We start from the raw sequence: 14,813 nt of genomic DNA, 5'->3' as shown, positions 1-14,813 counted from the left end.
ATTCACCCAGTGTCCCTGGGGCAGTGTCGCCTTGTGCATATACACACCTAGCAGCCCAGACACTGAAACCGTGCTCGGCACCACTGAAACAGATGCTTGTTGGGACATTATCCATTGACAGGTTAATCTGCACATGGGACATTAAAAAGTGGGCCAAAAGGAGCAGCTAATCACAATCATTGCCATTTATTGAGGACCTACTATGTGCCGGGCACTGTTCTGAGCTTTTAGATGCATTAATTCTCACATTTCATACTCACAACATCCTTAAAAGGAGTCACTATTATTTTCCCTGCTTTACGGATAAGGAAATTGGTACCTGGGGAGTAACTTGCCAAGGTTACAAGCTTATCCATGGTAGAGCCCGGGTCCAAACCCAGTTATTTGACTGCAGACCTCATACTGTTAATCACTTTGAGTTTCCTGCAGGATGAATGCACAGGGGTAAGTCAGTGCAAAAGTCTTTGGAGGGATTGAAGAAAAGCCAGTAAGATGTCTTTGAGCTGTTCCATTAAGTCTCAATTCATTGCTTGATGAAAAGACCTGGGTGTGTTGTATGTTCAAGGGGGTAGAATGGTTTCCAGCTGTATAATGAGGCAGGTTCTAATGAAGCCATGTTTATTTTTGGTTCAAAGAGTAGCTCATATTAACCTTTGTGTGAAATGCCATCTTTTCTTGGCTCCCTTTTGAAATGTGCTCAGCTCAAGTCAACAACCTCTTGCCCCAGGTGTTCAAAACCCTGGGCCCCTCTTAGCAGGGAGCTGGGAGGATGAATAGCACAAAGCTAGCCATCACAAAAGAGCCTGAAAAGCAAGTGAAACCCAAATTTCTGGAAATGGTGTTAAAGGTGCCACATGCATTGTAAGATCTATAAATAGCTCATCTTCTGTCTTTGAAAGACCTACTGGTCGTCCGCATGGTAACGCGCATTAGGTTATCAACCTGGACAGGATTTGGCATCAAAGATAGTGCTCAAACTGGATGCTTCCTGCCTGAGCCCCACCTGCTGCAGAAACCAAATGATTTCCTTGTCCTGGGCTTCAAAGTCCCGACTGATTTACGTTTCCCCCAGCCTGTCAACCAACCCTGATGAAAAGGTCCTTTGTCGAGAGCCTGCTCCAGCAGGGTCCTTCCAGCCCTTCATCTGTGACAGGGCCTGGGAGGGAACAAGCCTCCACCTCGCTGTCTGTTGGACACAATGCCAGTGGGCTCTCACGAGGTTCCTGTTTGCCTTCCCCTTGGCTCCTGGGCAGCTGCAGAGCGGACTCCCCAGGGCCGGCTCATGTGCCCTCGAGTGTAGCTGAGCATTTGGCGTTTCAGGAGGACTTCATCTTACACTTTCCCTTCACTTCTGGCCAAGATTTCCTCGCACCGCACATTGAGACGTTCCAATGGTATTTATTCAATGAACATTTCCCCAAAGAAACCTTAAGATTAATAGGGAGAATAATAATATTCCGTAATGAGAAGAATATGAAAAGATTTATTAACATTTGCAATGCTGCCTACTCTTATTTATCTATGGTTTTATTTATTTATTGTCAAGTATTTGTTGAACATTTAACGCATTAGGCACCGAGATAGGTCCATGGCAGAATGAAGCGTAAAACCCTCCATTAGGTAGGGCTCCCTAGAAATGTGCATTTATCTGCAAATGATTTATTAACGTGCTACAAGGAGAAAGCAAAAAGGGAGTGGGGGAAGAACAGTTGGGAAAGGGAAGAAGCACGGACGGGATACCTGGCCAGGTCCCAGCTTTCAGCGTATCCTGTATGGAGTTGTGGAGCATAAACTGCAGCTCAGTTTTGTCCACATCGCAGTGACAGAGCTGGGCTCCGGGCTCCTGCATGTCAGTCATGGGCGTAGGTCTCTCCAGGGGGTTGTCCACTCCCAGGCATTCTGGCTTCTGTGCTGATTGGAAATGCAATCCCAGTAGCTCAAGAGTAGTGCCCTGAAGAAAGCTGTTGTGCTGCCAATAGGAGAAAATCACTCCTGGAAAAGCAGCTGGGATGTGGGCACCCGGGAAAAGCCGAGATTTGAGGGATCTGGGTGGAGCAGCAACCATGTCCACTAGAGTCCACACCTTGCTCTGCCGAAGTTTACTCCCTTCTCACACTAAGCTCAGTCCATCCTGTCATGACTTCTTCACGATTGTGGCTGATTTCAGTTTCTGTGGAACACTTTATAAGAAGAGAGTTGGTGGGACAAAACATAGCCCCTGCTGAGGCAGGCAGTCCCAAGGCTGTCTCTGGTATTCATCTTCTCTTTCCTCTGGACCCATTCTCGACTCCCTTCCCCATCAGTGAGCATTTCTGCTGGTCTATGTGGCTTGTCTGAGAAGAGGCACCCCCGGTGACTGTGCCTATCTAGGTCTATGGTTGCTGTTACTGCCCACGCACAGTTAAAAATGGGCCTGGGAACACCCAGTGAATCACCCAAGTGCCAAATATGTTTCTTCCTGCACTCCTAAAGTGGAAACCCTATTTCCTCATGATGCTCCAGATCGATTTACTCCTACCAGGATGGCAATACCTCGTTTCACCTGCTGATCTGCTTTTAGAAAGAACCCAAAATGACTGGGAAGCAACTGCAGATTTAAGTTTAGTTTGACTTTGACTGTGTTTCCTGGTGAAAATGACTCCCCGCTGGTAACTGGGGCCTCTAGACGCACAGAACCTCATGCTGTGGGGCTGAAATCACAAATTTCCTGGCGAGTTATTGGTGGCAGTAGTGAGTAAAGTCACTTCGATTTTCAAAGTTTTGTTTCTGGATCCCTGATTCTATCGTTGTGAACTTATCCCCATGTCGTGGCTGTTGGTTTGAGATACATGCCGCATCTTGAAACACAATATTCCAACCGCATAGGGCATCATCTCCAATCTAGCATCTTCTCTACATCTTCAAAATGCCACTATCATGCTCTCTGGTAGCTTCTGAATGTAGTAGGACCAGCAGATTGCACCAGCATCTACCCAATGTCACACTTCTTTTTTTGCCAGAGAAAGAGTGTTTGTGTGTGTGTGTGGTTGTGTGTGTGTGTGAAAGAGGGAGAGAGAGAGAGAGAGAGAGAGAGAGAGAGAGAGAGAGAGAGAGAGAGAAACAGCCAGAGAGAGAAAGAGACAGACAGATGGGGGATAAAGCAGTGTTGAGAGAGATAAAAGAGTAGTCTAGTGTAGGCAAACTAGACTAGATACGAGCCAGATCATGAACGGTCTTATATGCATGCTGAAGAGTTTGGACTTGTTATGTAAGGCAATGGAAAATCACTAAAAGATGTTAAGTAATACATGACAATGAGACTTGCATGCTAGGAAAACTCGTACGGCCCTGGTATAGAGAATGAGATTGGAAAGTGTGCAGCATTGGAGATACCAAGACCTCTTTCAGGGAGTTGTTGCAACGTAATCCGTGTGAATGAAGGACCTGAGCCAGAGCCGCTGCAACGAGATTAGGAAGCAGAGGGGAAATGTGAGAACAAAGGACATGGCAAGTGAGTGTGGGGTGAGGAGAGCCTGGCTGGGATGGCAAAACCATCCACTGAGCTCGGGATTCAGGAGGAAGGAGCCAGGAGCCGTGGGATCCTATATACCGTCATAGGCGCTGTGTAGGCTGAGTTGCAGGTTTGCCTGGGCCACACACGGGCAGATGCCCAGGAGCCTGCTGGCTGCGGACGGGGGCTCGGGGCAGAAGTTCAGGCTGGACGTAGAAATCAGGAATCAGCAGACTATACATGGTAACTACCCCTCTGACTGCCGATGAGATGCTGAAATTGTCCAGGGTGAAAAAGAAATGCGCCAGAATGAGGGTGGAACTCTGGGAACATCCACATTTGGAAGGAGCTTTGGAGAATGAGGACCTTACCAATGCAATGGAAAGAATTAGTCCAAAGAGTTAAAGAACCAGAAACCAGGGAGAAGACAACTTCTCCAGTGCCGCAAAGAGGTTGCTCCAAATGAGGGCTGCCAAGGGGCCCTGGGACCTGGCCACAGGGAACTCAACTGTGGCCCCAAGGAGAGCAACTTCAGATGAGACAGTAGACGAGGGGCAGAAAGGTGGTAAGGGGCTGGGTCACAGAGTCCTCTTTTTCAAGATGCTGCATTGAAAAGGAAAGGGGAGACATAGGCCTGTCTACGGGGAATGGAGGGTGGAAGGAAAGATTTTTTATTCTTAATGGAAAAGACTTAAATATCTTTACCTATGGACATGGAAGGAAATATGAGTGAAGCGTGGAGCTCTTATAAAAGTGGGAGAGGTTGAGATCCAGAGTACAGAGAGACAGATGAGTTGTAAGTAGGCAGGGACCACGTTTCCTACTGCCCTGGGAGGGCAGGAGTAAGGAAGGGTGTAGCTCAGGAGAGTTTGGGGTGCATGCAGAAAAAGGAAGACATAGCTTTTGATAACCTCTGTTTTCTTGGTTGTCTGTCTGATGAAAGTGCAGAGAAGAGATGGAGTGGGGTTTGGAGAGGGTCCTGAAGGGTCAGCCTGACCCTTGTAGAACTGGGTCAGCCTCAGAGGCACTGGCCTTACAGGAGCCCCAGTTACAGAACATTGGTTTATGTTTTCAAGAGTGAGAATTATGACGTACCTACTGACTCATGAACTATGGTAGGAGCAGTGGGCGGGCGACCACCAGCCTTTTTTACCAATGATGGCAACAACAACAAAAATCGCTTTTCTGCTGAGTGCCACACAAGGGTTACCAGTACAAACTTAGAAATCTGCTAAACGTGATATTGGGATAGAGCTTACCTAAAGTGAAGTTTTTATTTAGAAGGGCCTGAGGGAAGGTCAATCCTTTCACTGTCAGTATGTGAGATTTCATGCATTATGCAGGGAATTCTCCATAACCTGAAACCTTCAAATAATCAGGTTGTTTCTGTACTCCCTGCCTCGACTGCAGGATAAAGAACAAACACACAATAATTGGCTGAATTTAGAAGTTTATTAAAAAAGTACCTTAGACCCTGGGTTCACGGACATTTCGAGCATCCTTTTTACATTCCCTCAAACACCTGCACACCTATTACATTTACCTCACGAGCGTCACTTAGAAACACTTACCAGTTTGGGCTGATGCTTATTCTGGATCTGTAGGGGTACAAAACACTGCAGCCCTCAGAGCTCACACTTCTGAGGAGCTCAAATATTTCCCAGTGCGATGGACACTGAGAAGGAACATATCCGTGTTGAGTAGAAAGGCCTTAGAAACTTTTTGGTCCAATCAGGTCTGTTTGCCAATGTCCAAAGCAGATGACCAGGCATGAGATACCCTGGTGAAATCCTAGAAGAGCTGGTGCTAGAGCTGAGCATCTCCAGTGCAGTGGTCTTGCTATTATACCGTGTGCCTTGCCAACCCCAAATCCTCCTATGACCCAACATCATGAAACAAACACATTTTTCGTATATGGCAAGGTGGGCATATGGGGCAGGAAAGATAAACACATCTCAAGAACAGCCTTTGACAAGAAGGCACACTGGAGGGTTTCGGTCAGTCCCAGAGCCGTTAGAATGTCCCCTTCCTGCTCTGATCATCCCTGGCGGCATCTTCATTACGCTTGGTATTGGTGCAAAAGACCCTTACTCCTCTTAATGGAAACATTAGCATTTGATGTTGAGCGTTAACTCTCGTTACCGAGTGGGCTGAATGTCATCCACTAAGATCCACTCAGCTAAAGGTGGTGAAAGAATTTTAGGAGAAGATAATTGGAAGTTCAGTGGAACACAAATGTTCTCTTATGTTGTGGCCAAAGAGTCAGAGGAATAGACAGAGTGTTGTGTGAATACTACATTGAAATAAAATAAATTCTAATGTTGGCATGTGCAGAGCGCATCTCTTGGGTGTGTTGTCAGGTCACCTTCCTGGGCAATGGCAGAGCGATCTCTCGCCTTGGACGGAAAACAGATGCTGGAGGGTTGTTGGCGTGGTGTGTGGGATGTGCTTGATTTGTATGTTACCAAGGGGGTGGGCACCATGGTTGCATGAAGGGTTGTGTTCTCGCTCAGGGCAAGGGCTCTCGTTTGCAACATATCTGGGGATTGAATGCTGGATCAGCACCCCAGGACCATCACCATCACCATCGCTCCAGCGCAGAAGCTGTACCTTTCTAAGATACTTAGAAGTTCGGATCTAGAAACAGGAAGCATCTTTTAATAGACTGCTCAAATATTTCCCCACTATTCATTGAGTCACTTGGCTCTTAGGGGGACCTCAGAGGATGAGAGACTGAGGCAAACACTGAATTAACTGTTCGAGAACTTACCCACATGTAGTGTGGTTGGAAATGCTGCTTTCCCTCGGATTGTGATGAAAGGATGGACGTGGTAACCAGCTCGGTGCTGGTCTGGCCTCAGGCCATGCTGTCCCTGCAGACACCTCCAAGCACCTTCTTCTCACACACACAGGAATGTATGTCCCAGTTGTTCTTTTCTCCGTGGAAGGGTTATCTCTTTGAGGCAGAACGCAACTCTCTCTAGGCAGGCACAATGCCAAAGATTATAAACACTGACTTTTCTTCTTGTAGTTGGTTTGAAGTTTCTGGAACACAAACAACTTTCTGGCTTTGCCAAGCTTTTCTTGGGAGATGAAACAGGCACCCCTTGCCATGTGCTCAAAGCTATTTTTCTAAGTTTTTTCTTTCTGAAAGTGAAAGACTAAAAAGAGGAAACAAACAAAAACAATATTCCCATCAATCTGCAAAAAATATGTGAGTGGCTCACACCCAGAAGTGTAAGCTGCAATTAGTCCTGATACAGAGAGTAGAACAGAGTTGGTGTTGCCCGTGTGTAGCTCGTTACCATCAAGGACCATAGAGGGTCTCAGATCCTTACTGTACAGGAAAGTCAATAAGTTGGCTTGCCACCGTGCCATGCATGCTGGCAGAGGACATGAGAGTCCCGGGTCAGAGACGAAGCATGTTGTGACAGCTCAGCCATTGACGTGAGTGCTATGTTCCCATTGGTTCCTCTATGCCTCTAAGGCCCCCGGGGGATGCAGAGCAGCCTAGATAGCACTGCACACAGTGGGTTTGTGTTGCAGCTGAGGAACTCTGTGCTTAGAAAACCTAAAAACCGTTTTTCCCCAATTAAAACAATATTTATAGGATGCTTACTATGGGCCCAGGTACTGTTCTAGGAACTGGGGACACACGTGAACAAAACAAAGAAGTCTGTCTTCATGGAGCTGACATTCTACTGACAGAATACAGATAATGAAAAACAACCATTATAAGTAAGTTACTTATATATAAATTTGAGATGAAGAGGACATGGACAGAGAGCTAGGGAAGAGGTAGGGGAGCGGGAATGCCGGGGGCCAGGCAGAATGTGGTATTAAATGCGTGTGCAGGGAGGGCTTCACTGAGATGAGATTGGAGTGAAGATCTGAGGAGCTGGAGGAGCCTGCCCGACACCGCCCCACTCAACAGGGAAGAGTGACAGTAGCAACACCTGTGTCTAATGCATAGTTTAGGAAAACCCAAACTTTGAAAGGGGCAACCACTGGCAAACCTGCCAACCTTTGCCTCCCAGTGAGACCTTGTTTTTATTATTCTGGTCAGGGATCAAATGTGCCTTTTGCCCAGCAGTGAGACAGATCTCTTTGTTCCAAGGTTTTTGTTGTGCAAACATCCTTGAAAAGATCATGGAGAACAGAATCAGCCAACACCCCTGCTCAGAATACATAAAAAATGCAAGAGACTCATGGAGGATTGTCTGTCAATGGTTCTTTACCACTCCCACGCTTGATGACACTTGAGTGGCCCAAGTAATGCTGAGTGCTTCGGTCCTAACTCACTGGGGTGAGGGGCTCGGCCAGGAACTTGTCCTTAGCTACCATCTAACACTGTCCCAGCCCATGCTCAGACTCAGAGCTACTGAGTCTGAGGCTACTCAAGGGCTCTACCATCACGAATTCTTCTCCAATAAACAGGCACACCAGAGCAAGCCAACAGTTTCACACAGGCCTGAAGACTTTCTTAAATGAGGTCCTTGTTGGACATCCCAGCATCTTGGTTTCTAACCACAGAAAACTTCCCTTCACTCCAGCCTCTTCCCTCTGGCTGTTTGACAGGTCCTTTGAGGTCAATGGGTGGAGAGAAAACATGGGGCTCAGGACCCCTGAATATTAGACTGTTGACAGTCTTCCCAAGTGACCTTCAGAGCTACATGCTTTACATAGTTCAAATATGGATATTCTACTAGCTCCCTTTCAACTTCTCAGCCTTCCAGTCTCTGGAGGCTGGCCACACTGTTTACCATGGCTGGAAATAGATTTACAGAGTTCACGCCTTCTCTGGAAGGCCTCAGTTATTCCCTTAGAAATCTCACGAAGCTTTTGGCATATGCAGAAGTCAAGGTTTCAGGTCAGAGGGACCTTAACTGAGTGGTGATCTACTGCTTATTTTAAGGGCAATTTAAGCAAACGTAGTTTTTCTGCATCTTAAGAGAGTATGAAGATTGGTAGCAAGGCGTAAAGATGGTGGGACTGGAGCTTGTGCAGTCCAGCCTGTAACGCTTTATATCTGCTCTTCCGTCTTTCTCCACCCCCACTTCTCCACCCTCTTCCAGGGCAGTCCTGGCAGACGTGGATACAGGGAAGTGGGCAGGTAGACATGGGCACTGAATGGAACCACTAGGGTTCCCACAGCTCTACGAGCTGGCAGCTGACTATGCATTAGGAGAAGACCTTGCTCACTTCAGGAAGGTGGGCATTTTTCAGATCGCCAGCCAGGCAGATGCCTTGGAGGAAACCCAGCCTATTGACCCAATAGCTATTGTCCATTGACCTATTGTCATTGGCAGAGGATGAAGAATTTTTCTGATTCACCACTCTAAGATAGGCCATCTGGCTGCAGACCTTAGGCTAATAAGATGACCGCTCAAAGATATTATAAATGAGATTAGAGACAGGCAGAGGTCCAGAGGAAAATTAATTATTATCATGCTCAATATGGTCTTTTAACTATACAGTGCCCCTTTAATCTACAGATACAGACTTCTTTGTAGACATAAATCCTAGGCCCCTACCTGAAAGGTAGGGAGGTGGACTGTTTGATACAGGGCTTACATGTTGAATCCATTTTAATGAGCATTTTCAAAGCAGGATTCTTGAAAGCAATCCAGAGGCAGACATGATGTAGAATTTTTTATTTTTGCACAGCTTGAGAGAAAAAAAAAGGTAAACTTCTAAATTCGGGGAATATAGAAGTTTTAGATTGAAGAAAAATAGAGCTTTAATTTTCCCCCCCAGAAAGTAGCGTTTCATTTCTTTTGCATCAAGAAAGCAGTCTTTGAGGTGCAAACAATCAGCTCTCAACATGTATTAAATTCTGAAACCGTAGCCAGAAAAAAAAAAAGCACATCTCACATCCATGGAGTCACCTAATGATAGCACCAGGGGTGCTCTTGACATGGTCCTGGGACTAATGCAGCCACTCAGTGTCACTGCATTTAATGGAGGCATATGGGCCTGTGGGACAATAAATGGAAACCAGAAAGAATGGAAAAGAGGGAAGGAAGGAGGGAAGGAGGGTGCTACCGTGTTTCCCCGAAAATAAGACCTAGCTGGACAATCAGCTCTAATGCGTCTTTTGGAACAAAATTAATATAAGACTGGGTCTTATTTTACTATAATATAAGACCCGGTCTTATATAGTATAATATTTATAATATAATATAATATAATATAATATAATATAATATAATATAATATAATATAATATAATACCAGGTCTTATATAACATATAATATATACCAAGTCTTATATTAATTTTTGCTTCAAAAGACGCATTAGAGCTGATTGTCCAGCTACGTCTTACTTTTGGGGAAACAGGGTAGAAAGGGAGGGAATGAAGGAGGGAAGGAGGGAGAAAGCAAAGAAACGTCTGGACATGTGCCCAGATGGTAATAACTGGCACCACTCTATGCTGGTAGCGTAACGAGGAGCCTATAGAGAATATTAAGGGAGATGAAGGAACTTGTGCAGTCTGTTACCTGGGCAACTGTGCAGATCATGCTTCTGTTCAGTGCCAAACCTCTGACATGGAGACCTAGTTGTCTTTCCCTTTGAGGGAAGAGAGTTTGGAATGGGGTGTGGGTGCTGCAGGAGGATTATATACCCTTTCTAAAGCACACTGTGTAAGGGTCATAAATGAAGAATGCAGTTCAGGCTGTTTAAGAGTAACTTCTCTCTGAGGATGAGCCCCAAGGTAAATAATTTAAACTGAGAGGAAGGAAAATAAAAAGTTGATTTCAGAGGAACGTTATGTACCATTGACTGGTTTCCTCTGGGTAGACAGGAGTGGATTGGAGGAGATAAACTAAGAGGTCTACTGCACATTTAGACACCAGTCACAGCACAACAGGACTGGTCCCGGAGGGCAGGATGTGTGGAGGCCTCCTGGTCCTCCCTTCCTTTCTCCAGTTGGGGCTGCACGTGGGACTCGAGACAGGGGTTGGAAAACATTTTCTGCAGCGGGCTAAATGGTAAACATTTTCGGCTCTGCAGGCCACACCACTGCTGCTGTAACTACTCAATGTTGCCACTGGGGCATGAAACAGCCACAGACAAAATGGGAATGAGGCACGTGGCTTTGTTCCAAACAAACTTGATTTATAAACAGCAGAGAGCTGGATTTGGCCTGCAGGCCATAGTGTGCCGACCTGTGGTGCAGCTAGAGGGCCAGGTGCTGTTCTGGAGGTGAGGAGCAGAGCACCGGGAGGCTTCGAATACCTGGCCAGCCCCTCATGACTGAGGCCAGCGGTACCTTCTGGGCTCTTCCCAGCCATTCCCAGGGAGTTCAGAGTGTGGGTATCCTCTCTGGTTATCACGTTGGGTTCTGGGCTCAGCCCTGGTGTTTGCAAACGCCAGCATCAGTAGGAAGGAGAACCCAGCAATCAGTAGGAGACGAGAGACGTAGACATTGAAATAAAGGCAGACAACCTTTTCTTCTTTATTTCGCTTAGACAAAATGCAAAGAGTGTCTCATTAAATTAAAAAATAAACAAAAAAGAAAACCAAATTGATTCCCCCCGCCCCTTCACTGATGGCACTTGTCCTAATTAACAACAGAAGAAGGTCAGACTGAGGACCGAGTTTCTAATGGGAAAGAAAAGTGTGCAAACATGACTAGTTTCCCCATGGCCCCGAATCAGCGTTCCTTTTAAATTCACAAAGAGGGTCATTTTTCCTCCTGTGTTCTTACTTGAGTCTTGTGTGCTAGAACTTCCAGTCAGAAGGTGTAATTGGTCCCCCATGCACTGTGTAGAAAATCAGTAAAAATGCAATAGCCTGTGAAGATCATAAAACTGGACTTCTTTCCCAAAAAATCAGATGCCCAGGCAGATGGAGCTGACACTCAGACAGAAAAAACAGCAGGAGAGTCTTTGCACTGTCTGTGCTTTCAGTATTTTCTCTCTCTCTCTTTAAATATATTTTGGCAATTTTCTTTAATTATAAATATTGGAATTCCGTAAAAAAAAGGTAGCTTTGATTGAATTTTTTTAAATTGTATTTACAACCGCTGTCCAGTCATGCTGTTTGTTATACCAGGGTGTACGATTTTGCGTACGGATTGTTTCCCTTCAGATGGCCCCGGGAGTCCAGCAGCGACTCTTGGGAGCTGCTCATTTTAGCTGCCTGTCCCAGCTCTGCCCCTTCTCGCTGAGGTAATGTGGCCACGGCCCCCTGCTGCCACGGCTGCCCCTCTCTGTTGGATGCTGTGGAGGAGGACGCCTCCATGGGGATGGGCTCGAGGACCGTGGGGCGCTTCAGGGTCCGGCTCTTCTGAGGCTCCAAGCACGCTTGCCCTAAACTCAGGTCCCTGCTGGTGCCTGGGCCACTTCGGTTTAACAAGAAGTCCATTCTAAGGTATGGAGGCAGATGTATGAGGTCACCTGCAAAGAAACACAGAGCAGTGAGTTGGTTTCTGCATGTGGCGAACGGGTGCTGAGTGCCCCTGTGGGCAGGACAGGCTATTCAGGGCTCAGAGCAGGGACTGTCACTGAACCTGGATGCGATTTTCCAAAACCCTCCCTGCAAAGGCCGGTGGATTCGCCCTCACACTTCCCCCATGGGGCCCAGGAAGAGGGGGCTTCTATACGGCTCAGAAACTTAGGTTCCTCATGTCATGCTTTAACCAGAGAACTAGAGGTAAAAGATTCTGCCAAACCCCACAACGGAAAGAAAACCCTCCATCAGAGGTGACAGCACACAATAGGTGTAAAACGCGCTAGAAGGGACCCTAGGTGGGGTGGAAGTGCTCGGGACAGCCCTGGGCTTGAGGAAGGAGGCAGGGGCCACAAGGAAAGACCAATGAGCACTGGATCCAGTCTCGGCAATCCCCCAAAACTGTGTGACCCTGAAGTCACTGGGCTTCTCTGATGCTTTTGCTGGAAATCCCAGAGCATGTGGCGCCTTACCAGGCTCTGCCTACCTGCCAGACTCTGGAGTCTTCTGTCTCAGTGATGCTGTGCGTAGAGGAAAGAGAAGCTTACACCAGAGTATTCATGTTCCTACCTCCTTCTTGAGACCCCTCACTTTGGCTGCTATGGGGCCACGGGAAGGCACCCTTGGGTCTCCTTCAAGAGAACCCACCATGGGGAGACGTCAGCTGGGGTCTCCAGCTGCACTCCTTGGACGCCCAGGGTACCTGTCCTCCCAGCTGGGCATTCCCCATCGTCCTGCCTGCAGCCTCCATTGGTGCATTGAGGTCGGATGTTCTTCCCGCCCTAACCTTCCTCTCCCTCCTCTCACAGGTGTCGGATCTGCATCTTGGTCTGTGGATTCTCCCTACCTGCTCCCTGCTTCTTTACTCTCCACGACAAATCTCCCCAATAAATCTCTTGCATATCTAATCCATCTTGGTGTCTGCTGTTTGGAAAATCTGAAGTGGCACAGCTGCCATCACCATCAGCTGCTGAAATCGTTCTTTTGAAGGTCAACTATGACCTCTCATCTCCACATTCTGTGTTTTCCAGGTTCTCATCCAACTTGTACCAGCTATAACACGATGCCATTGATCATTTTGTTTCTGGAACGCTCAGTTTCCATGGCACTTTGCTCTCCCAATCTCTTCCTACAGCTCTGGCAGCCACTTGTCACTGTCCTTTACTGGATCCTTGCCCTCCACCCATCCTCTAATACAGGGTTTTCCCAGTGGCCCGTGCGCAGCCCTTTCTCTTTGAGGGCTCAGCTGCTTGCATCATTTCTTTATGAAGAGCTCTCACATCCGTCCTTTCCATCTGGCCCTCTCCTGGGCCCTAGAATTGAATTTCAGATACTTTGCTAGAGATTTTCAGATGAATGTCCACACTGAATTTTAAATGCTAGAGTCTACACACCCAGTTCATGATGGCCAGCCCCGCTCCCAACCTGGGCCCCCAGTGCAATTTTCTCCTGTGGGCCCACTCTTGTTTAATATTGCCCCCCACCTGCAGTATTAGTGCGTGGAATCAGAGCCCCCATTCACACCTTCCTCTCCAGGTTAATTATACTTGAAAAATAGCTCTTCAGTCTTTCTCATTCCCATCATCATGACCCTGGTTCGAGTCTTTCATATGTGTCATGGGCCCCCCGTAATGCACGAACGCAATGAGGGACCAGGCATTAGACATACATTGCAACCAACATTCCCCAGGCAGGCTTGTGCTGGACTAAACCTAGCTCTGACCTCTGGCAGTTTGGGACCAGGCGACGCTCATTCTGGAGCTTGGTGCTGCCCACCTTTCTCACTCTAATACCCACGCAGACAAGGGGTATCTGTGCAGCATGCTGGGATGAATGCAGGGGGCTCTTCCTGGTCGTCTTGGGGGCTGAGGAGCTCATCATCTTGGCTCGTCTCTAACTCCTTTACGGCATAACAGGTGGGCATCTCTGGTTAGAGCACAGGCTGGGGGCGTGCAGTCCTGAGACCAAGGGACCAGCAGGAGGACGTGTAGGCGAGGGAGCATGACTGGGCTGAGCTCACAGGGCAGCCATGGGAAGCGAGAGGCAGTGGAACTGAGATAGGAAGGGCACCCAAGGATGATGGCTTCAGAATTGGTGACAGGTGGGGCTGGTGAAAGGGAAGAAGGGGTCAGAGATGCCTCCCTCCCAGGTTTCAAATACAGGACACTCGGTGGGTAGTGGAACCATTCATGTGAAAAGATGTCTAGAAGAAAGATCATATTTTGGTGGGAAAAGATAATGGGTTTGGTTTCAGACATGCTGAGCTTGATGTGGTTGGAGGGTACCTAAGAGGATGTACCTAGTGGGCACTGTTATCTGAACAGGGCTCAGGCGTAACTCATCGCTTAACTCGCACAGCATTCCCTGCTTTCCTTTTTGTCAGTCATGCCTTCCTCAGCCAGCCCCTTTGGGCTCTCAGCACAGGGTGGGGAGGATTGAGGCAACACCCGTCCCAAGCAAGGCTGCCATGAGCTAGGTGACATAAATTAATAAAGTAATGGAAGCTGTGTGCATTTAGACAGTGGCTTAAACCCCAGAACCTTCAAAACGTTAAGTTTTCTCACTAAAGGGAATAACCCGTGAACGGGGAGAAAAGGACCACTCAGTGGTATAAGAGAACTAGAAACACAACAAAGACAGCCGCTGAAAAACACATTTTATACAACTTAAACGAGCGTACGAATTTTCAAAATGCTATTCTTTTTCTAAGGATTTTTCCCCCTAGGCTAAGAGGAACCATGACCTTATGTTTGGGCAATTTACCAAGTTGATTTCCATGTCCTTGCATTACACTGTTATGTCACTTGGTATTTATGATGCAAAAATCCACTTAGCATTTTCCCCTTGGTTTTTGAGGACGTTTTTTAT

The 14,813-nt window shown here is 47.2% G+C and overlaps 1 protein-coding gene across 2 annotated transcripts in view; it reads right to left on the bottom strand.

Moving 5' to 3' along the window:
* Positions 1–10,920: 10,920 nt before the first annotated feature.
* Positions 10,921–14,813, bottom strand: part of DSCAM (DS cell adhesion molecule) — a 639,055-nt gene continuing 635,162 nt past the window's right edge. For both annotated transcript variants that reach the window (XM_019745768.3, XM_019745769.3), the window contains one exon: positions 10,921–11,893. In XM_019745768.3, coding sequence (XP_019601327.3) covers positions 11,541–11,893 — 353 coding nt within the window. In that variant the 3' untranslated portion in view covers positions 10,921–11,540. The remainder of the gene's footprint in view (positions 11,894–14,813) is intronic.

The sequence above is a fragment of the Rhinolophus sinicus genome, chromosome 17 (genome assembly GCF_057876585.1).
Source record: "Rhinolophus sinicus isolate RSI-liver-muscle chromosome 17, RSI-T2T, whole genome shotgun sequence".
In the NCBI taxonomy this organism is placed as follows: Eukaryota; Metazoa; Chordata; class Mammalia; order Chiroptera; family Rhinolophidae; genus Rhinolophus; species Rhinolophus sinicus.
Note: the sequence above shows the minus strand (reverse complement) of the source record. Positions and strands in the feature narration are given on the sequence as shown.